The sequence below is a fragment of the Sparus aurata genome, chromosome 20 (genome assembly GCF_900880675.1).
Source record: "Sparus aurata chromosome 20, fSpaAur1.1, whole genome shotgun sequence".
NCBI classification, from domain to species: domain Eukaryota; kingdom Metazoa; phylum Chordata; class Actinopteri; order Spariformes; family Sparidae; genus Sparus; species Sparus aurata.
The window spans coordinates 24,443,630-24,466,790 of record NC_044206.1 but is presented as its reverse complement, the minus strand read 5'-3'; the positions used below and the strand labels follow the sequence as shown (position 1 = coordinate 24,466,790).

At 44.6% G+C, this 23,161-nt stretch overlaps 1 protein-coding gene across 2 annotated transcripts; it reads left to right on the top strand.

Moving 5' to 3' along the window:
- Window positions 1-2,764: 2,764 nt before the first annotated feature.
- Window positions 2,765-15,029, top strand: pmp22b (peripheral myelin protein 22b). Of its 2 annotated transcripts, none has more exons than XM_030401197.1 (5): window positions 2,765-2,925; window positions 6,786-6,876; window positions 7,052-7,145; window positions 11,341-11,481; window positions 12,672-15,029. In XM_030401197.1, the coding sequence occupies exons 2-5, from the start codon at window positions 6,799-6,801 to the stop codon at window positions 12,830-12,832; spliced, it is 474 nt and encodes a 157-aa protein (XP_030257057.1). In that variant the 5' UTR covers window positions 2,765-2,925; window positions 6,786-6,798; the 3' UTR covers window positions 12,833-15,029. The 2 variants fall into 2 exon arrangements, with proteins under 2 accessions (XP_030257057.1, XP_030257056.1); XM_030401196.1 differs by lacking the exon at window positions 2,765-2,925 and adding an exon at window positions 5,922-6,094.
- Window positions 15,030-23,161: the final 8,132 nt, after the last annotated feature.

Sequence of the window (23,161 nt, the reverse complement as noted above, 5' to 3'; positions counted from 1 at the left end):
CTTGTTGAGAGAAGTTGATTTCAACCACATGGGCACATTAAATGTCCACTTACACCCAAAACAATGGGAAAAAACAGGCTAAAAAGCTGCGTAGAGTGGCTGAATGCAGAAATACCCAATGCATGGATGATTTATCTCTCAGGCCCTTGACATGGTTGCCTTGGTAACCAATACTATTAAACTCGATCTTACTTGATGGATCCCGTAATCCATCCAAGACATGGAGTACACCAAATACTACTGTATGTTTATGTAGAACTGCATCAACATTACATAATAAATTAAAAATATCCATTTTTTTCTTATGTGAACTGAGCAGGAATGTTTCATGTTGCAGTGAACACAGACAGGTGGATTATACTGTTTCTGTATGTAAGTAAAATGAATCATAGCTGTTGGGAAAACATCCAAATTACCTAAAAAAATTGCTTTTACTGTAACATCTAGTTTAAATCCCTGTAGCTCAGCGACATGGAACATTTCATCTCTTCAGACTGAAGTCTCAACATTCATGGGAACCAGCTCTTTCCTGCAGCCTCTGGACCCGCGCCAAAAACTCTAGAGTTTTCTCTCAAGAGGCCGTTTGGCTGCTCCGTCGTTGGGCTGTGAGAGTTTGTCAATTACTGTAAGCGCTGATAAAACAACAAGACGAAGAAGAAGAAACTGAGCGGGAATCCGTTGAGTAATCGGCCCTCGTAACTGTTGGGGAGGCGGAGAGAGGAAGCTGGAGACGGGCTGATAAGTCGCGTCGTATTCTGTGTGGTTTCCATACAAACTGCCAACCTCATGCACTGTGACCGTCGGCTGATCCGTCCTCACAGGAGAAATCTTTGCCTCCCTTAAACTTTTTAGTCTATAGATTATATTGGTCCACCATCAGGGACGAGGTAGATAAACCCAACAGCTAACCGGAGTTGAAAAGGTCAACCACAGAACTGTCACATACAGCACAATGTGTAGAAAACAGAGGTCTTGTGGGTCGTTTTGGTAGATTGAGGGGAATTCTTGGGGCGATCCATAAGATTGATCTGTGACACCACTCCACAGAAAGAGGAGTGGGAGGATGAGGCTGGACGCAGAGGTCGGGAAACAGTCCTGCTCCATCATAATGGAGTGAGGACGACGCTCAAATTCACACTTATTAGTTATTTTAACTTCTTTATCTGGATCCAAGGAGACGAGCTCATCGCATATGGAAACTAAAAAGGACTTGGTTCAACACGCAGTTGAATAAACAGGAAATGTGTCAGAATTTCCTAACTTTTCATTGACGGTGACCTAATGCTTATACTCGAGGGCTGCCATTTATAAAGCTGATGACACAGCACTACCTGTGACTCAGGAGCGTATGACTTTTAGACGTGCTGGATGACACGGGCCTTTTAGATGATTTCCACATGAGGTCATTTTTAAAATCCACATGTGAAAACAGTCCAGTCACTTGAGTAAAATGTCCAGTCGGCATGTGGCGTTATTCTATTTCTACATGTTACATTTCTTTGGTTTAGTTTCCGAGTTAAACAGCGTCACTTTTCCACTGGCTGCATTGATATCGTGTCATTTTGAGCTTTCTGTTTGAACCCTGACCCACAAACGAGGCTGTCTGTACTCTACATCGCTGTGTATTCAGTGTATTTGAAGGATCGTGGCTCGGTTGTTGTCATCGCTCTCGCTCTCTCTCTCTGTGTGGGCTGATTAAAGAGTGGTGAAAAGATAAGGGGGGTTTTGAGTGGCTTAAAAACGTGTCACCACACAAACAAACAGGCTGTATTCACCTCTCATCTCTGTTTCAGCGCGTCTCCCTCCCCCATTAGCTAGAATTAGAAGAATTACCTATCTGAATAAACATAGCACGGGCAAGCTCTATGGAGGCCGCCATGTCTTTCCGGTTTTAAAAAAACTATGGACTGCCGAGAGGGACACAAAGCACTACGTGGTACTACGTAGTAAGGCTAAACGCGTTTTAGCTCAGAGCTAGCTTGACTGCGGAACTGAGGGGGAGCTCAGCGAAAGCGCTCGTCACTAACAATAACAATAACTAACTACATCTTTACCTACCAATCAGTAGAAATACTCGACGCTGTTGGGAAAGAGTCCATATTTTGAAAATGAGTTTCTTGTCCGTCAGGGCCACCGTAGTTTCTGGAACGTCTCCAACGTCTTCAGAACGGGAGGGGTGAGCAAAGGAGTGTTGCAAAGTAGAACCTCACAGCTAGATGGCGCTAAATACTTGATATTTACACACTGTCCCTTTAAGAACTCTGATGTAGAGAAGGGAGAGTAAACGTTTGTTGCATTTTGTCTGTACGATCACACGACGACAGCATTTTGGAGGACTGTGAACGCAAACTTTTGAATTTGTGTAAACTTTTAGCGTTACTGTATTAACTGGCAATACACAGTACAGCACCACCTACTGGCCCGGCGTGCATACTGCAGCGTTTTCAAACATTTTTGCAGCATCCGTTTGCACGATGTTGTCGTAAGAATGCGGATGAAGCAGAAAGCATGAAAAAAACGTTAACATTTTAATCTTAATCTTAGTGAGCTGGCTTTTTCTTCATTTACTCTTAAAAAGGTACAAAACTATCATGAATAAAGTACATAAACTCTCCTGTTTGTGCATGCAAACACTGTTTATGTGAGTTTGTTTGAATCTGCCAAGCCAGGACTGTAAACCATTAGGTAGACCGAGGCCAGAGGAGAGGGGCAGTCCGAGTGCGACCCGGATGCAGTAGGAGGGGAGCTATTAAACAACTGTAACACAGCGGGCCGACAGACAGCTGGACTTCACATGCTGATGACAGGACGCGAGGACTGGCCTACGTTTGACCGACAACAGCGAAAGGCCTTCCCTCAGACAGACCCGTACGGAGCGTCAGCTGGATCCACGGTCTCAAAGTCTAGCTGAAAAATCTGCTGAGTGTGAGTACGAGCTGTTTATTCATCACGGTTAATGGATTGTAGTTTGAGCCAAGATAAGGAGGGATAATGCAATCAAGAGAAAGAAAAGCAATCTGGCGTATTGTTTCAGAATCAACAAGAAGGGAATGTAATTGGGTCGAAGCCCAAGGTCCCATCTTTGGGAATGTCTCTTTGCTACAACATTATCTTGAATGCCAATTCATTTCACAGATCTCATATGAATTCACGTCTGACAGCCACATCTGTTTTTACACTCCTCACTGTGTTGCTGTGTGGATGGAGTTACTGTAACCCGACCGCCCTCCATATTTGTGTCCTCTGGCCGAGGTCCTATCTACGTTCTCGGTATGCACTCTCGCCGTCTGCCGCGCTAACGTGAAGATAAGTTCGTGCCACTTTAACGACGGACGTGAAACGTTAGACGCCGCTCCAGATGCAACATAATTCAGCATCTCGGGTCGGAGTGTTTGTTATGTGGCTCTCTCTCTCCCCCCGGAGAGTTTGGCTGCGGCCCCGGCTTCGCAAACACAGTAAACTTAACACTCCCGTGTCCACTCAGCCCACTGATTGTCAGTGTTTTACAAACATTGACATATAAGGGATGGGAACAGGGAGCGCCTGCACAGCTACGCCACGGTTTTAACAAGAGCTCTCCTCTACAAGTCGCCGTAAACCTTTCGCTGTTGACCATTTCACAGCTCGCATGATCGCGCCCGATGACTCGGTAAACACTCAGAGTGACCCCAGATTGAACACACGACAGATATCAGCGGCGACATGCAGAACAATCATATCTGACAAAGAGCTGCTTCTGTGCAGCTCAGGCGAGGAATGTCACATACTTTGATTGCAGCGCTCTGACTCACAGCAGCACTTGAAGGCTGCGATCTGGTCTTGTCAATGTCCTCTGCTTCTGGCGTGCGCGCCAGCAGAAAGGCCTCCGTTTTCACGCCAGTGTGAGGAACACATGCAGAGGCATCCAGGAAGTGTGAGCTAAGTGCTGAAGAACAGAGAGTGGATGTTGACAGGGGTTATCTGAGGTCGGGTGGCTCCTCTGCTCCTCGGCCAGCCGGCTAATGCGGAGAAGAGAGCGGCCGTTTGATGATGTGCCGTCCGCTGAGGAAGTGCAGGAGGGTGGGACATGTTTGGATGTTTAGACAGGGAGGGAGATGCGTTTGATGGCTTACAAACATGTAAAGTGATATCAGAAACACATGAAGATCAAGCTGTATTTGGGCGTAACGGCATAATTAAGACCCTGACGCTAAAGAAGTAACTAATCCAACAATCTGCTTCGGGTGAATTATTACAGACGTTGGTTAATGTTGCATCTCGTAACTCTTGAGTAGAGATAAGGAAGTCAACTCATACTCTGTAATATTTACAGTTTTGTCCACTCCCCACACTCCTGGAATTCCATTTAATGCAACACCCATATTTATTAGACTTCCGTCGACATACACATGAACAACAGCGGCTGCAGTTCAGGGTGGAACGCCATCTCACTCCCGCTGGAAACGACTCATGTCAAACAGAGGAGAGCCCCAGATGCTATCTCTCTCTCTCCCCCTGCGCTGGGCTAACCCATCCACACTTTCACACACACTGTGAGTCACAGGGCTCAGGACCTGAACAGCAGCGGGGGGAAAAGACCCGCACAAAGCTTCATCACAGCACTGTTGATGTTTCTGCTTTCCATGGTAACAAGAAGCTCAGATGGCGAGGAAGTTTATCATTCTGGAAAAAGTCCAAAATATCGTACCGTCACTGTGCCGTGAACACAAACGCAATCAAACCTGTGAAAGTCCTGACGAAGATATTTTATTTTTTACAGTCTATGACATTGACAAGCCAAAAATATCAGTCGAATCTGGTATGAAATCTTCTGCCAGTTGTGTCAAATATTCACTTAAAGTTTGCTTTTTGTACTAAGAATATTCTAGCCGTAATTTAGAAATATGCTCAAATACCACTTGAAGTACTTCTGACGGTGTTTTTGGTACTTTAAAGTTTAACTTAATGAATCTGTTTTTAAGTACATCGTAAATATTCTTTGATTTAACCTCAAAAAGTAAAAGTTTACTTAAAATATTATTTCATCACGGGGGATGTGTTCTTATTTATTGATATCTGTTCGATCTATCTAAAAAGATCTTTAAAAGTGTCTGTGGGATATTCTCAGATCGTGTACTTTAGTAAAAGCATCAGTACCACATTGTAGAAATACTCTGTTCCAAGTATGGATTCATATTTTTCCTTCAGTAAAAGTTTAAACAAACAAACATAATATCATCAAAATCTAATTAAAGTACCAAAAGTAGAAATACTCGATATGCAAAATGGGATAATTCAGAATTATCATTATATTATTGTTGTATATTTATTGATGCATTCATGTTTTAATCACTGTGAAGATGAAGCTGGTAAAGATGGTTTAATAATCTGCTGGGTAGTTCAATAAAGTTTTATTTTGAACCTGAAATATGACATCATGATATTTGTTCATTATATTTTGTATTATTAGAATTAATATTTAAAGTAACTTGTAACTAAATTTGTTAAATGTGGAGGAGTAACGAGTTATAGTTGAGTAAAAGTATAAAGTGGCAGAAAATGGAGATACTCAAGTGAAGTAAAAGTACCTCAAACTGATACTGATCTGCGAATTCCACATTAACCGATCAGACATCATTAATAAACGTAATTCCAGAGTATATTATAAATTGTAAACACAGTAATATAATCTGTAAAGTGTGTCTGAGAAAGGGAACAAACAAAACCCTCGACAGCAGATCGCTGCTCTTAGTTACCACGGCAGCCAAACAATGACCCGCTCACTACACATACTATGGTGAGTTAGTAACTAAGGCAACCCATGCGCGATTACGCACGGAGCATCTATATTGGGAACCCTGGCTGCGGACCAGGAGGGTCACTCCATGACGCAGCGACGCACGCAGGGCGTTGTTCTTCCATAATGAGACACTTTATAACAGCACGTCAGCTCTGGCATCAATCTAGTCTGAGAGCGACTTGTAGGACTGAGGGACTAACCGCTGCTGCTGCTGCTGCTGCTGGACTCGTTTGGGAAAACTTGCTTTTGCGTCTTGCGAGTCTGAACCTCCTGGTCTTTTTCTTTTTTTGTGGGAATACAAGCTGCCAGCTCTCAGTAAGTTGGACTTTGGTCTCTTTCTAAACTTCCTCATGTTCAGCTGCGCGAAGGGAACGCACGCTTTTCTCTGGGATACCCGCTGCTCCAGTGCGCGCACAGACTGAGGACTGAGCTGTGATCGCAAAAGAAAAGCCTGTTCTTCAGTATTTCAGTCGCTTAGAAATCAGTTTATACGCTTAAATGTACGTTTCTGCGTTCTTTTAAGTGGTTGTTATATAGTTTTGGGAATAATCGCTAGAAATAAACGCTCTTCACTTCAGTTGCGGGGATGAACTCGGACATTTAAAGCCATTAAAAGACAGATTACAACACAATAACAACAACGCTTGTTTAATTGAGTCTAGTTGGAGTAAATAATAACAACAGATGTTGAGATCATCTCAAAAGTTCAATCCTGTCGCCAAAACCAGCTGTTTAATGTCAACAGAAGGCGCCTGGAGACAGTTTCCTCACGCGTAAAACACCAAGAATGACTTTTTTTTTTTATTTTAAATGTGATGTTATTTCTGTATAATCGTGGACAGAGACAGGTCCAGATGAAGTTTCTCTGAAGCCTCTGATCTGCTGCAGCGACACACCCATGTCCCACCAAGCTGACATCCACACACACACACACACACACACACACACACACACACACACACACACACTCTGACAGACACTCTCTCCTCTTCTCTTTACTGTCCAGATCGTCTGTAAAGATGCTGCTCCTACTACTGGGAATCATCCTCCTGCACGTCGCTGCTCTGGTTCTCCTGTTTGTGTCCACAATAGTCAGCGTGAGTAAAAACTGCCTTGTTGTTTCTTCTGTACATATCCGTAAAGATTTAGTTCTCAGAGTCATCTTGTACCTGCAGGAGGAAATGTTTGTCTCCATGATTTAACAGTTGTGTCTTTGGAATATTGCCTTCTCTCTTCACTTTACTGACCCGAGCTTTGTGTTGTTGACTTCAGGTCTGGACGTCAAGTGAAACTAGCACCTCAGACCTCTGGATAAACTGCACTTCTGCCAATGGAGGATACCACTGTGACCCGGCGTCAACTGGAGGTCAGACACCTGCCTATGCTTTGAACTATTCCCCCTTAAAGTCCACCTTAACCACCTGTTCACTGTGTAGCTGCAGTACGGTGGCTGATAGGGGACATTTCTATCATTGCTGTGAAGCTGTGACACATTCTCCGGATGTTTCTTCGCTGATAAATCACTTCTCAGGTTTTCTGTGGACGAGATTATCTCACAGAAAAAAAAGCTGGTTAGCATTGAAGGCATCCGCACTGATATTAAAGGAGGGCCGAACTTTGGAGAAATGACTTGCAGGAATTCCAACATTTACCACCTGATGATGATGATGATGATGATGATGATGATGATGGTGGTGGTGGTGTGGGTGTGTCACGGCTCCTCCGGGACTCTGGTGCCATCTAGGGCAGAGAATGTGGCAGTGCTGTTCTGAAGTGCGAGCTGATAGGCTGCCGCCGTATAAATAGTCGTGGTGTGATGTCCATATTCAGGGCTCACGTCGGGGGAGCCCGTGGCGACAGGGGCTGTGGTCGATCGGGGTGGGGCTGCAGGGAGTATTTAAAGTTTTCGGTGTATGTGTGTGACAGAGTGTTTGAAAGCAGTTAGAGACCTTGGACTACCTCCTAGCTGATGGAGGGTCACGCCCAGCGTCAGATCAGAGCGTCCAGTGTTAGTTTGCAGGGATCACTGGGACAATTTAAGCAGCGGCAGCTGCAGCAGTCGGAGATTTATTTAGACACCTCCACATGTTTGAATCCGATCCCTCAGGAGTAGATAGATATTTATGAGAAGATTTGAGCAACAAGTTCATGTGAGAGCGCTGTATGTTTTGCTGGCTGCAGCCGGGTGATGTCATTTGTCTAGAATGAGCGGTGCAACAGCAGCAGCAGCAGCAGCAGCAGCGCCTGCGTGCCCTGCCAGGTAGTCCGATGGCGCAGCCGGTTTGTTTGACTTGCTTTCATAAGCGCACTGACGCACAGTGTTTGTTTAAGAGGGCGCGTGTGCCCGGCTCTGTGCTCTGTGCTCTGGCTCCAGGAGATGGAAGATAGTGGTCTGCTCTCACATGGCGGGGGCCAAAGCCTGCGTTCAAAAGGGCCCTTTTTGGAAGATTTGCTGAGCAGTCAAGTTCTTTGTGCAGTGAATCATAATCGCGTTCGTCGCGGGTTATTTTTAGAGCATTTTCTTTAAAACTTCTGAGCTTCCCCTCCTCTCGTGGTCGCCTCGGTTACAAAAGATACTCGCTGCGAATCATTTCGATGACGCTCGAGTGAGATGTCATGGTCATCACATGCTGAGGTTGAGTTAAACATCACAGCGAGGGAGAAGTGACCTCACAGATTTGACTCCCTCTAAAATTAGCCTCTTTGAGGAGGAATATCCTCTGAGCCGACGCTGGCCTGCAGTACATAAACATGGAGAAGTAAATACTACAGCGGTTTCTCAGTTTTGTTGTGCACCACCCCTCGGTACAGTGGAGGGTGTAGGGGCCTCAGAATAGAAAGCAGCAAACACCAACTTCCTGTTTGGACTCACAGTGGAATCCTTGTTCATCTGCATTGTAACACCACAATCATTAACCACAGCGCTCACGCAGACTGACACTCGCTTATTAGCGACGTTCTCGGCGCCTCACGCTCGGAAACGCCCCGCGTCACTGTTTCCTACAAGTGGTTGGTGAAGGAAGGAAGGACGGCAAGGTGTGTGTTTATCAGAGCAGTGATGGATTGTCGGTATTTATAGATGAGCGCTATTCATAAGACAGGGATGGGAGGTTTCACCCGCTTCTCACAGTGCCATCACACGTGTCTGGCAACGGCGTCATTACAGTGGAATCTAATTGTTGCTCTGGTGCCGTTTTGCGCCGGATGGAGATTTGCAGCGTGTCGGGTTTCCTCCCATATCTCATCCCCCCCTCCGAGTCGATGATCATCAGGATGTACTGTAGGGTTGTTATTGTCTGTAACCTGATGCCAGGCGGCTGAACCCTCCGCAATCACACAAGATTCGAATCCATAACAGAGATATCGCTGCGTCTCTCCTGGAACGCTGCTCTCACTCTTTGTAAATCTTCCTCCTCAGAATAAGGAGTCTATAAAGTGGTTTTCTGTAGCCTAAAGCGTTAAAAATTTGTGGTGAGTCGAAGTCATAAGATTACACAAAGTAAGTTGTCTTATTACTTAATCATCCTTTTTGTAGTTTGAGCGCTGATAAATTATGCATCGCCCCCTTTCGTCCGTGTTGTAAGTGCCCCCCTCCGCCCGCCATCAAACCACAACATAATGCAGGTGGATCAATAAACCGCAGATGCCCGAGAACGCCGAAGGAAACGCGTCAGAGATTTGAATGTCTGTGGCGGCGCTGCACACAAATGGAGCCATAATAAAACTTTTTATAGACTTGTCTGGAATATCTGATGAGCCTCGGAGAGGACAAAGGTGAATGGGTCGACTTGTGCAACGGCTGCAAATTAGTGCTGTAATAAATTGCATTTACACCGCTATTATGACATGAACATGCACGAGAGACACACTGCAGAAGACAAACGCAAAGAATACAAAAAGAAGTTGTTTTATTGACATGCATCATCTGTTAACACTCAGCATGTGGACATTTGACCTATGCGATGGAATCGTGGATAACAGGTGTTGCAATATGCAGGTTTTTGATGTTGCTCGCCATAAAACTGAAAAAAAGAAGACAATACAGTAGCGAGCTAGCTAGCTAACACAGTGTGTGGCTACTGTGGATCAAACAAGGAAAATCTTGATACAACGTCAAAGCTGCTCAGTCACGCAAGAAGCCTAAAACTTTATGGGTGTAGAATCCTCGCTAACTTCCAGTTTAGCCCCTTGCTAACTTGAATTGGGATCAAATAATTTAACGGTGCCTTCCAGATGTAATCATATGTATGGATGGGGTTTCGACGCTAACATAGATGATTCTTCTGTTTTACAGCCACTCCTGTAACAAGTCTTTTTCGGCCCGATGCATCAAATTATGTTGTAATTCCACAATCTGGCCACTATGTGAAATTGTTTTTAAAGCATGTTGCTCGTCCTTGAGCGGGTGACAAACAAGAGTGAGATTCTCCAACCGCAACAGCAAAAACTTAGCTATCCAGAGATATTATATCCAATATCCAATATCCAAAGATATTGCGATAAAATCGTCGGAATGAATTATTTGGGCCATGATAAACATGTAGTGAATACCTGATATTTGATATATAGGCCACGTGTTCTCTGGCTAATGAGGTGAATCCTCAGATAGCCGTTAGAAACCCTCAGATTGATTGTTGATTGATTGAGAGAAGCTAGCACAACGACTTAGGAACCACCAAAAAAACCTGGCTGGGCGATATATTGATATTATATCGTTATCGTGATACGAGACTGAATATGAGCTTAGATTTGGGACACTGTTATGTAGTGACATGGCAGCGTTGTCTTTTCTTTGTTTCAAAAGCTAGATTGCAGGAAAGTGACGTCATTTTCTGAACATACTAGACTGTTCTGCTTGCTCTAAGACTTTTGAGGAGATTTCAAAATATCGAGATATATATCGTGTATCGCGATACAGCCTAAAAATATTGCAATAATACTTGACGACCATATTGCCCGGGCCTGGTTGGATAGATACAGAGATATAGAGATAGAGGGAAGGAGCTCTTAGGAAACCTGAGAGGCCACAGCGAGGCAGCACAGATAACTCCCAGACAAGAAATAAACCCTGCTTGGCAATCCAGGGATTCCTGGCATGGTGGCACAAATGAAGCGAGCCAAACAAACACCGCCTCAGATAGGCAGCGCAGATAAAACGGTCTTCCATGTCGATACAGGTGTCTAATGGGTTAATGGATCCTAGCAGCCCGGCCTTGGAGGACTAGGAGTAACGATCGATGTGGTACATTTAGTCGTAGGTCCTGCTGTGTGTGTGTGTGTTTAGGGGGCTTTTAGGAATAAGATACCCAGGTTCCTTGTTATGGATCCATTACACATTCCCAGAAGTAAACATAGCCAGGAGCTAGCTCATTACCATCTCTCTGAGAGGATGCTCAGAATCAGCAGACCAGTCAAAGCTCACTCCGGCATTTGTTTGTTCTCCACTCACCCTTCACACACTCATTAAAGCCAACGTTGTGCACAAATGATGCTTTGGATGATGATGATGATCGGTTATTGACACTCTCCTCCTCCTTCCTCCTCCTTCCTCCCCTCTGCAGAGTGGATTCAGGCGGTCCAGGCTCTCATGATCCTGTCCATCATCTTCAGCTGCCTGTCCCTCCTCCTCTTCTTCATCCAGCTCTTCACTTTGCAGAAGGGCGGACGCTTCTTCCTCACCGGAACCTTCCAGATCCTCGCCAGTGAGTTCAGCCCGCCTCACGTACACTTCCTCACAAGTTCATCGACAACATAACAGAGATCAGATGGACATTTTACTGGATTAGACTCGGCTGGTATCATAAAAAAACAACTATATAATCCAAATAGTGTAAATAGATGAAGTATACAATATTTATTTACCATTTATAAACAAAAATTGCAATTATACAGTTAAGATTTGCTTAGTCAACGGTTCATAAAGCATTTCATTGTTCAATAACAATTAAATAAATGTCAGTGAACCATGAATTTACCATTTATTACTGATGGTTATTAGAAAGTGTTTCTATCAGATATGTCTATCGTCTTTCTTTGATTAAACTAGTCACATAAATACTTAATTTAAAGGTAATTACTTATAAACAAAGTGGAGCAAAAAAATTAAAAGTGCGATGTTCAATAAATGACAGTGAGATAAGACAGAGAAGGGAAGCAAAACTCCACGTCTGACAAGTCAGGAATGTGGTAATCAGCATTTTTTTGCATGACAAACTATCGCTGCATAATCGATCACATGATTAATCTTCTGTGATTCGCTCAATTAGGACAGAAACAGTTGAGCAGTCTGAAAATACGCCGCCTGCACAGAGCCAGGTAGAGAGACGATCCAGCAGCAGATGCTCACGCTGCGTCGGCTGTGGGAGAGAATTAAATTAAGAGTCTGAGCCAGTTACTAATGGTTTAATGCTCCACTTGTCTATTGTACTTCATGCCCTTTTAGTCAGAGCGGCTCCACTGCCAGTCCATTGTGCCTCGCTCTTGGCAGCCCTTTCCAACATCCCAGGTTTGCTCTCCATACCGTGCCAGCGCATTTGCCTGGCACCCAGGTGCCCACTCAGCCAAACACACTGACACCGGGCCGGCTGCCAGCTGCACAAGTTGAAATGTCAGGAAGGCTGGCAGTGCGGGGGTCTGACAAACAAATCATGCCATGTCAGACCTTGGAGGTGGGCAGAGCAGGGAAAGGACTGCAAAGGCTGGAGGTGGAGGTGGAGTTCGATAAACAGGAAACACTGTGATGTAATGTGGAGGGATGCCTTCTGGGAAACACTGACCTGCCCGCCTCCGCTGGGCAGACAGGGTTCATCCCAGGACACAAGACGGAGAGCACAACACTGCAGAGAAATATGATCTGATAATTGACCAAGCGTCGTTCTCTTCCTCCCTGCAGGTTTGTTCGTGATGAGCGGAGCCATCATCTATACGGTGATGAGTCCGGACTGGGTGCCGGAGGTGAGCGCCTTCGGCTACTCCTACATCCTGGCGTGGGTCGCCTTCCCGCTGGCGCTGATCAGCGGACTCATCTACGTCATCTTGAGGAAGCGAGAATGAGCCGTCACTCCATCCCAGTGTTCCCAGTAACCCCCCCCCCCGCCCCACTGCAAGCGTCACCAGTCCCCCTCTGAAGCGTCGGCTCTGACGCCTGAGTAACAATGGAGCCATCAGGCCAATTACATCACAGAGATTGGGGGGGTGTAATACCAAAAAAATCTACATGCAAACCAACACAAAAACAACCAATACTGTCTCAGTTAAAAGATGTATATAGTATCTATGGTTTAAAACCTATTTATAACACTTTTTACATATATGTACATAGTTTTTGTGTTGCTCTGTCGACGGATACTCGTCCGAGCTTTGTTTCAGCTGATTAAGTGCCTCGTGTTTGTTTGTAATGATGAAATAATTAGATGCTACTTTGTCGTGTTTCTTCGTCGCCTTTTTTTGTTTGTTTTGTTTTTGTTAAATTGCCAAATAATGAGTAAAAAAAATAAAGTTTCTTGGAGTATATTAACCAAAGTGCATGTATAGAAATAGAAAGGTTAGAAGATTACTATTTTTTTTTCATCTTTTTTTTTTTTTTTTTTTTTGATGGGCTTGCTTTACAAAAAAAGAGTGGTAACATCCGTGGACCTAGCGTTAGCATTAGCATTAGCCACGAAGTCACAGATCTGGTCCTTTTTTTTTTTCTATTTGTGAATTTGCAAGTTTCAGTTTGTTTTTATTTTATTTTATTTTATTTTTTTCGGTATTTTTGCTATTTTTCTTATTTTCAACAAAAAGATGGTGCTATGTATTTATCATTCCTATTAATGACAGCAAAAAAATCATTTTACGAACAGAGTTACTTTTCGTTTTTATTGTTTTTCTCGCCATGAGTTAAAGTGAGAATCAGACAGCGGTGCGCCTGTACGTACAGTAACCTGACTGCTTCTTTAGGGAACACAGCCGGTTTCACATTGCAGTGTCCGATTTATTTTTCTTCATCTTCTTCTTCATCAGCTACTGTAAAAAATAATAATAATTGAGTTTTGGGGTGGGTTTATCCATGAAGTCATTCTGGAATGTCAGTATTATGTGAAGACGGTGAAGTTGCTTCATTTCCCCCTCGTTCTGATGTTCGTGTTCGCCTCCGTTGAACCCAAATTGAATACCAAAAGAAACAACAACCGCCACAGCCTGATTACAAAAGTCCAAGCCATAACAGAAAAACACCAACACGACAGGATAAAACATTTAGTATTAACTCTACATGTGAGTGAGAAACAGGACGGAGAGGTTTGCAGTGATGATACAAATGTCTGTTTCACATACTTGAAGTTTGACACGCTGCCCACTGACGCCGACATGTTTTTTTTTTGTGTTTTTTTTTTTTTTCTCTTCAACTGTGTAAAACACTGTTTATATGTTGTGCATAACAGACGTGGATGACAATCTTAGCCAAAAAAAAAACCAACAAAAAACACTTACTCAATAAAAAAACTACTCTCACATTATCTAATACTGTGTATTCCACTGTTGCAAGGGACTGGATTCACGCTAACACTCGATGCATGAGGAGCAAATATTACGGAAATGCAGAATTTCGAGTCATTTTCTAGGCTGCCTGTGGGGAAAAACAAAAACAAAAAACTGCTGGTAAACGGGGATAGACGTTAGACTATAAAATGAAAGAACCATTTGTGGAGGTGAATCCGTTATGATTGACGGTAGCTGCGTGTTCGTCGATCAAAGATGTCAGCAAGTGATATTCGGCGTGTAAATTCCCCGGCCGAGCGAGCTCTACCTTTTGCAGCGCGGTTGCAAACGCTGCGTGCGGCTCGTGTTACACGCACTGGGCGGCACAGGCATTCAAAACATCCAGCTAGTGTTTCAGTGTCAACAGTGTCTCTCTGCCCCCCTCCAGCATCAGAAATAAGAGTGTCTCAAACACTGTGAGCAAAGGGTCTGTCCCGCGCTCGACAACGTCTCCTGTGAGCGACGTCGCGGCGGGATTAAAGTATTTAAACTCAGAGCTCACACTTTAGCCAGTCTGCTGTGGTTCTTTACGCATGACGCTCATGATTTGGGTTCAGTTAGAAGAGATCTCCCTCTAATGACAACTGCCCTCCTTCTTTTTTTCTTCTTTGTGTACAACGACAAAAAACAACAAAATGTCTATGCCATGTTTACACCTTAAAACTTCCAGATGCTCTCTTGATGTTACCAGCTTTGAGTTTAATCATTAAAGGATGTTTCTGACCACCAACACGGAGCTTTTGTCTTTATGTGTGAGTGTTTGAGTCCATTTCTGGAGAGGCGACGGTCACAGTGACGGAGGACTGATTAAAGGCTAATGGTTTGTGATGATATCTGCTCCTTTTTAAAGACAACAGTCCTGATGATAGGCATCTAAATCTCCGGCAGTGAAAGAGTACTCTGAGGAGGAGGATTCTTTGCTGCAGGCCTGAGAGGTCACAGCCTCCCCCTGCCTCCCCCCTCCTGACATACAATCACTGGGTGAAACGGGGACACTGCTTTATGATCTGTGTGTCGATCCGGCCTAGAAATATCTCCGTGTGCGTGATTTGTCTCTCCTGATGTCACACTTTTTTCTTTGTTTTCGGCACATTAATATAACAGAACATAAAATCCATTCTTTGAGGTGACAGGGGCAGTTTGTCATGTCTTATGAAATACCGCCACCTGCTGGTTGCACATAGTAACAACAACAACATCCACACATCCCACCAGGTTAGCAAACACCGCCTCCATGTGGAGCAACATGAGCACTACAGTTCAGTCCACCTTGATATTCTGGAGGCAGTGCGAGGACTCGAGTCTCTCGGGTTCGGCGGATCATTTTCTTCCCTTATTAAAAGCCGTTAAACCTCATTAATTCTATATATGATCATTAAGCCTCGTCCAGAGCTCAGCTTGTTTATGTGGGTGGATGCGCTCTTCCATTAGCATGCACACATGTGACGGAGCAGAGGTGATTTCTCTCACTCGTCTGCTCTCTATTACCCTTCAGTCAATCTAATGAACGCTCCTCCTCCTCCTCCTCCTCCTCCTCCTCCTCCTCTGCAGCCATTACGAAGGATTTTCACATCATTAGAGGAAAAAGGCGGAAGACAAAAGGCCTCCTCGCGTTTGATTAATGATTTGATAAATTCAGACAAAACGTGGTGGCGCAAAATAAAGTATGCAGGGAAATGAGCATGGAAGGAGGTCTGTGGTGGGTCAGACATCTTCAATCCATCACAGATTATTGCAAAACTCTGCTGCACTTACAATTCAAAACACCCAGATCTGGAAGATGAGATGTAGCTTACAGTCTCCACCTGCTGGCCGGTGAGGTCCAGTGGAGCTCCGATGGCTCGGTACTGATCAGGTGAGGAGACAATACGTTCACTTTGTCAGCCAACATGAGCTTCCATAGCTTCACTGAGTTGAGTTGGGACAGATTACTTTGAAATGTAGTTAGTAACTGAATTAAGCTACACGCCAAATGTTGTTATTAGTAACTGAACCCATCAGATTACAAAAATAAAACTGCTAAAAAAGCTACATTTTGCATCTTATTCTAAAATAGGACGCTGCCACAAAGTTCCACAAATATTCTCTGGTGGAAACACAAAATCTCCCACTGTGTTCACCTGAGATGAGCTCGAAGATGACTCACCTGCATTTCATCCTCATCAGTGATCAGACTATTCAGTAACTCCTCGTGCTCTCACATGGATGTCTGCTCGTTCTACACGTTCAGATTTAGGGTTCTGTTATAGTTTTGCAGTGGTTGGCACTGTTGCCTCACAGGAAGAAGGTTCTGAGTTCAGATCTCAGCATGGGCAGAGCCTTTCTGTGTGGAGTGTGCATGGTTTCCTCCAGGTACTGTTCTCCTGACCAAGACACTGGCTGAGATCTGGAGTTGGTCCTCGGGCACAGTAGCTGACCACTGCTCCCTCTGGACGGGTTAAATGCAGAGTACCAGTGTCACCGCGTTATATATTGTATGATATGTGATAAAAATGTCGATTCTTCTTATTAAATGTTTTAATACATACTATTATAATCTCTTACAGTTACTTAGAACTAATATTTCATTAAATTAAAGTTATTTAGTTACCAGCAAAAAGTTGATGATTGCAAATTAGACTGGATTACATCCAAATATATTGTCTTCTATGTAGAACACAACATTTATTCTGTTGCTTTTTGTCTGTTCACCTTGCAGACGTGCTTTCTTTTGGCAACAAACAAACAATACAACAGTTACATTACTTTGATACAGTCATTGAAATAATAACATTACTTATTAGTCAGCTTTAATCTATTACATTTCAAGAAGCAACCTTCCAGAAACTAGATGTGTTTTTATTCATAATTTTCAATTATTTTGTCACCAGTTCTACCAAAATGTTGATCTCACTTCACTGGCTTAAACATCTTATTTATTCAGGACTCATATGCAAAGATGGTGAAATAAATATATAAAAAGTAATTGAGAAAAGCAAAAGCTAAAGAATGAGAGCAGGGTTCCCTCTTGGATCGGGATAACCGACCAGGGCTGTGACCTCAAAATGTACTCCTGTCTCTTATTTCGATTCTCTGCCAGCTCTTCTCTGGAAGCTCTGGACGCGTCTGAACCGACTGAACCTTTTAAATGACTACAATGTGTGGCGGGACAAAGCTGACAGGCAACCAGACATATTCATCACGTCATCCTGAACCAACACCAGTCTGGAAAGATTTGTCCGGTCTCCGTCACGTTAACTACAGCGACGATGACGGAGAAACATTCAGCTGTTTGATAAAACCACCAACCGGGTTTTTAAGCAGTTCAGTGAACAACATAAACTCGTGATTTTTAGACTCTCTGTTTTTTTGCAAACGTGTAAAACAGCAGAAGAAATCAGCGCATTGTGTCTGTCGAGCGTTGACTGATACGCATTATTACCTTAGTGCTTAATAGGTGTCTGGGGGTTCCACACATCATTGCTTCGCCGTCATGGGGTCAAAGACAAGCTTTTAAAACAATCACTTTTCCCATTAATGCCTTAAAAACTCCCCCTGTCTTGTCCTCTCCCATCCAATGTCACCCTCACCTCCTGCAACCCCCCTTTTTTTTTTTTAACCACGAGCCTACTGGGAGATAGTATTTTCTAATTTCTGGAACACAATGAGGGGGATGCAAACAGAAGGTCCACCTTAATCTATCACAGCTCCTTCAAGGGTGCAGGGGGTGCACGGTGACAGGCACAAAATCGCGGAGCCGGTGGGGAGGAGGGCAACAGAAGCAATTAAGGCTCATGAAATGCAAATGGTGCTTTATGTAAGGGGGCTGAGGTTGGGGAGGAGGGCTCGCTCTCTCCTCGTCTTGCTGCCATCTGCTTGCCATCACCACCAGTGGAAGAACCTCTGGGTCTCGGTAATTTGTAGCTTTAATAATTTGCTCCCTCGGTCGGAGGAGGAAGGAGGAGATGGGGCTGAAGGGGCCGAGGACGTGCAGCTGGCGGAGATTAGATTTAGATTAGCTGGTCAGATCACATGGAGCGCTGACCCTCTTACACTTTAGCACGGGCATAAACACACTCGCATGTTCACACGCAAGCATGCGCGCATATGCATCACATGTGCGGGCAAACGCGTACGCTCACGCTCGCTTCCACTCTTGCACAATACTCGCCTGTGCGCCATCAAAGTTGACCCCGGTCCAAGGTGTGCTTCGAGCCAAGTGGGTCCATAAATCCCAGAGGATGTCTAGAGGTTAGTTAGGAACATGATCCCGGGCCGCTGGGGGGCTGAGCCGTAACCTCAAGAGCAGATTCAGGGCCCGACTTTCCCCGGAGCTGTTCGAAGAGGTCAAAGTGGACACAGTGTGTTTTTCTGCCTTTTTTTCCCCCCAATGACACAGTCACGCATTCGTCATGCAGAACAGAAGGACCTTATTGAAGACCGTACGCTCTCCTGATACCAACCCTACCAGCCCATTCCCAAGGTCAAGACCGAGACAAGGTCATCACCACACACACCTGACCCCTGACCCTGTGGGCGTCCATCTTGCTCAGGAAATAAAGCAGAGATTGGCAGCCGATGTAGTCGAGGACTAAATCAACTTCAGCCTCTGCCATACATCAAAATCACTTCCACCGTCGCACACTGACACGGAGGCCCTAATCACTTTATCGGCGATGAAGGACGAGTAGAGGCACAATCAGATGGATTGTGTTGGACTTCTGGCATGCAAATGCGCCTCTCGGTCTTTGAATGCGGCCGGACGATGACTTCAACGTCAGTGAAGGCACCTTTAGCAGCTGGGGAGCATCAGCGAACACATGATAGCCAACAAAACGACTCATGAAACCGAAGTTGTGCTTGTAACACTTATACTGACAGGGAACTGGAGCCACACACGTGTTTGGATTTCTTAAAGGAGACATATCATCCTCATTTTCATTTTATTCAAGCTCATGATCTTATTTTGGGGATTACTAGAATAGGTTTACATGCTTTGGTGCTCAAAAAGCTCATCCGTTTTCTCACATTTCCCAGATCCGCAGCTCCGTCTGACACGCTGTTTTAGCTCCCGTCTCTTTAAGCCCCTCCTCCTTTAATACCCAGTCTGCTCTGATTGGTCAGCTCACACACGCCTGAGCCAGCACGACTCACTGTGTCTCCAGTCGTAGTTTCAGCCTCAAGTTAGCTTCACTTCTAGCATCAATTAAGGCACAAATTATGCAAATATTTGACATGGTGAGGTAGTGTGATGTCACAAAGTCACGGGACGTTTCGGTGTTTTCTGTGGGAGAGAGGAGTTGTGGGCTTTTAAATTTCCAGGATCTTTGACATGCTTGAATCAATACAACACACTGAAGGACTTTGACAGCCAGTCAAACAATATGGATCACATGTTGGCGTAGCATGAATGACGAGAAGTCACGCACGAGCCACATGCCACACACGGCAGTCGAAGCATGTGCCTGCGCCGGACTTTCATTTCAACGCAGCCCGCTCTGACATCGGCGCGATAGGAATCTGTCGGCTCTATATGGAGCAAATAACACCGGCGATGTGCCATCGTAATTATAGCATTTAATACTCACACCACAGACACACAAAGACACACACAAAGGCAAGAATTGGGTGCAAAATTGCAAGCTGGGGAGAGACAAAAAGAGCAGCCAGAAAAGTTTCAAGCCTGGCATTAAGCTGAGCTGAACAAGGCTGCTTTTACTCCCCGCAGACAGACAGACAGACAGACAGACAACTCTCATGAGGTCCAGTAAAGCTTCATACTGGCAGGATGGACGGCAGTAAAAAGCTCTGTGAATGGTGCGGATGAAGCCTCGTAAATTCCCCAGGCAATAACGGGGGGCCTCCTATGAGAATGGAATACTCAGCAGCCAAGTTATTTGGAGCCGCGCTGCATTTTAGACTCTGACAGCCCCATTCATTCGAGGTTATGTAGATACTTTTTTTTACGATCTCTCCATTCCACTCTTCTATAGCACACACACACACACACACACACAAATAAGACTGTAGCAAGTGTTCGCACACACACACATATATATATATGTACACACACGCATGCAGCAGAGATTGAGAGGTATGGGCAATAACGTTAAGCAACCGCAGCGTTGGACTTTACATCTAAGTGCAGCAAGTTCTCTGCCCATCATGGAGGGCAACAGGCAGTAAATCAGCCCGATGGAGCGAGGAGCAGACAGCTATATGAGCCGGAGATAAAAACCCGCCGGGACAGTTCTGGGATGACAAAGAATTAGAAGATCAAATTCGTCTCGCTGTGCATCTCTTCTGCATGGACCGGCACAACGCCACGCACGCCTCTGCTTCTGCAAAGTTCAGCAAAATGCCTCGGCGCCTTCGAACCTACCGAGCCTGGAGACACTACGGACAATGCACCGCCTCGTCATGCAGACACGCAGCAGCCTTTATAGGTCATATCAGCTCTATATTCTGTATTAACTCCTCTGTTAAAGGGATATTCCGTCGTAAATTTAATCCATGGTCTAAATCACAGTGAAACTGTGTTAGACTCCCTCTCGAGAGGTCAAGTTAGCAGACCGCTAATTTACGGATTTTTATCAACCTCAGAAACGACCGCACGACAACAATACACTACAGTAAATGGATCCAAATATAAACCGCCACCAAAAAGCCACAAATAATGCTCAGAACAGCACCAAACTTCAGCAACAGTACAAACAGGGTCTCAGCACATAGTCCGGGGCATCTAACCTCCGCTAGCTTAGCTGGATTTCTATTGTGAAGCTAAAAACAGATTTCAACTCTCCTCCATCAGCTTCCGGGTCGGGGAAGTCCCGACGCGGCGATTACCGAGTGCGGTTAGAAATGCTCAATTCTGTTCTTTTCCCTGTCCGCTCTCGATAATAACTGTTATAAACTGGCAGGTAAGACACATATGAACTTTGATTGCTTTTCCATGGAGTCATAATCATACATTTTCATCCATGAGCCGCGGAACTCTACTGCACTCGGTAATCGACTCGTCGGGACTTCCCGTCAACAGGAAGCTGCTGCAGAAGAGTGGTAAATTTAGTCAGCTTTTCAGTAGAAATCCAGCTAAGCTAGCGGAGGTTAGATGCCCCGGACTATGTGCTGAGACCCTATTTGTACTGTTGCTGAAGTTTGGTGCTGTTCTGAGCATTATTTGTGGCTTTTTGGTGGCGGTTTATATTTGGATCCATTTACTGCAGTGTATTGTTGTCGTGCGGTCGTTTCTGAGGTTGATAAAACTCCGTAAATTAGCGGTCTGCTAACTTGATCTCTCGAGAGGGAGTCTAACACAGTTTCACGGTGATTTAGACAATGGATTAAACTTACACCGGAATATCCCTTTAATATGACTAACATGACCGAATTTGATCATTTATTCGATCAAATCACAAAATAACCTCAGGAATCCATCCTGCGCTTTGCTGCCACTATCTGGACAGTCTGTGTGACAGCATCACATTTTTTCTTCTGCAGTGACAAATCTGTGTCGGCAGCCTGAACAAAGCACGTCCTCCAACTCTGAAAGGACACCCTGAGATGAAGAGCCATGTGATTTATTTACAGCTCTGAGAGTCGTAAATACAACCCCCTAATTATGATATCACTCTGCTTTTGAATAATTGAGCTGATTTAAAAAAAAAAAAAAAAAAAAGCTCTCAAAGAAATACAATCTTTTTGTCCTTAGAAACATAGAGACTCCGACCTGGAGGCTAATGAAACTGTGATTAGTAAACCTAATTAGTCAGCTACTTTCCCCGAGCTTTCGCATGTTCTGAAATCACCATTCACGTACGTGGACTAGAGACAGGGTGATTAGTGGAACAAAGACGAACGCTGTAATCTCCTCTCAATGGAGTGTCTGCCGTGGCCCATCAGGAGATTGCAAACCCCGGCGCTGATAGTAAAAAAGGGGGACTGCCGGGCGCTGGTAAGTGCCCGTGTAGCTGGGAAGACGCTGGAATCCCGGGACAAAGGAGCGAGGGGCCGAGGGGAAGATAAGACAGGACACAGCGGCATGAATATCCACCGCAAAGGCCGCGCTGCATTATGCATGCATGGCAACAGAACAAAGACACAACATACAGTATGCTGTATATGTACACAGGCGTCACATGTTCAAAAAAGAAAAACAACATCTCATTAACATGCAAATCTATAAAGTCGCCTCAATACGTTTCATTATTTTATATTATCCCCATCAAGACAGTGCCGTCTCCAGCTGCAGAGACACAACACAGCCCAGCTCACAGTGAACTGTTCACCTCCCGTAATGAGAACAGCTCAGAAAAATGCTTCTTGGAGAAGAAAGCAAAGAGAATAATCATCTACTGACCGTGCACCATCTGAGTAAGTAGCTAAATAAATAAATAGAATGATAGCTTCACCAGCAGTCCCCTTCATCCTACATACGTTTGATATTTCCTCCTTTTATTTCCCGAGAAATTAACCAAAATGTCGGAAAACTTCCAATTCTGCAATGTTAAAGAAAACGAGAAAGATTCCTGATCTGCACCAAAAGTTATGGGCTCTGTTCTGGGACCACATCCGTCCTGCATCCAAGTTTCGAGGGAAACCAGTTTGGCAGTTTTTGTGCAAACATCTGACAACAAATGTCATGTCAGTAGGTTGAAATGAGACCCGGTTCAAGTTTAAAGATATCTGTTGTTTAAGTTTAATTTTCCCTAAAATAGTCTTATATTGGATCATTTATCACGTAGACATGTTGATGGGCCGCAGTCAGATATATGGCTGCATGTAAGCCTCTGTGTGTGTGTGTGTGTGTGTGTCTGACTGGGTCTGGACCGGCTTGTAGGTTTGTGTAGCCCCCTGTTGGCCTGACCCTCAGAACCTGCATAA

What these genes read in the sequence shown, in the direction of transcription:
- pmp22b (XM_030401197.1), top strand. Translation starts at nt 6,799, where the DNA reads ATGCTGCTCCTACTACTGGGAATCATCCTCCTGCACGTCGCTGCTCTG. An exon ending in TGACCCGGCGTCAACTGGAG is followed by an intron (nt 7,146 to 11,340) that starts GTCAGACACCTG and finishes TCCCCTCTGCAG; the next exon opens with AGTGGATTCAGGCGGTCCAG. An exon ending in AACCTTCCAGATCCTCGCCA is followed by an intron (nt 11,482 to 12,671) that starts GTGAGTTCAGCC and finishes TCCTCCCTGCAG; the next exon opens with GTTTGTTCGTGATGAGCGGA.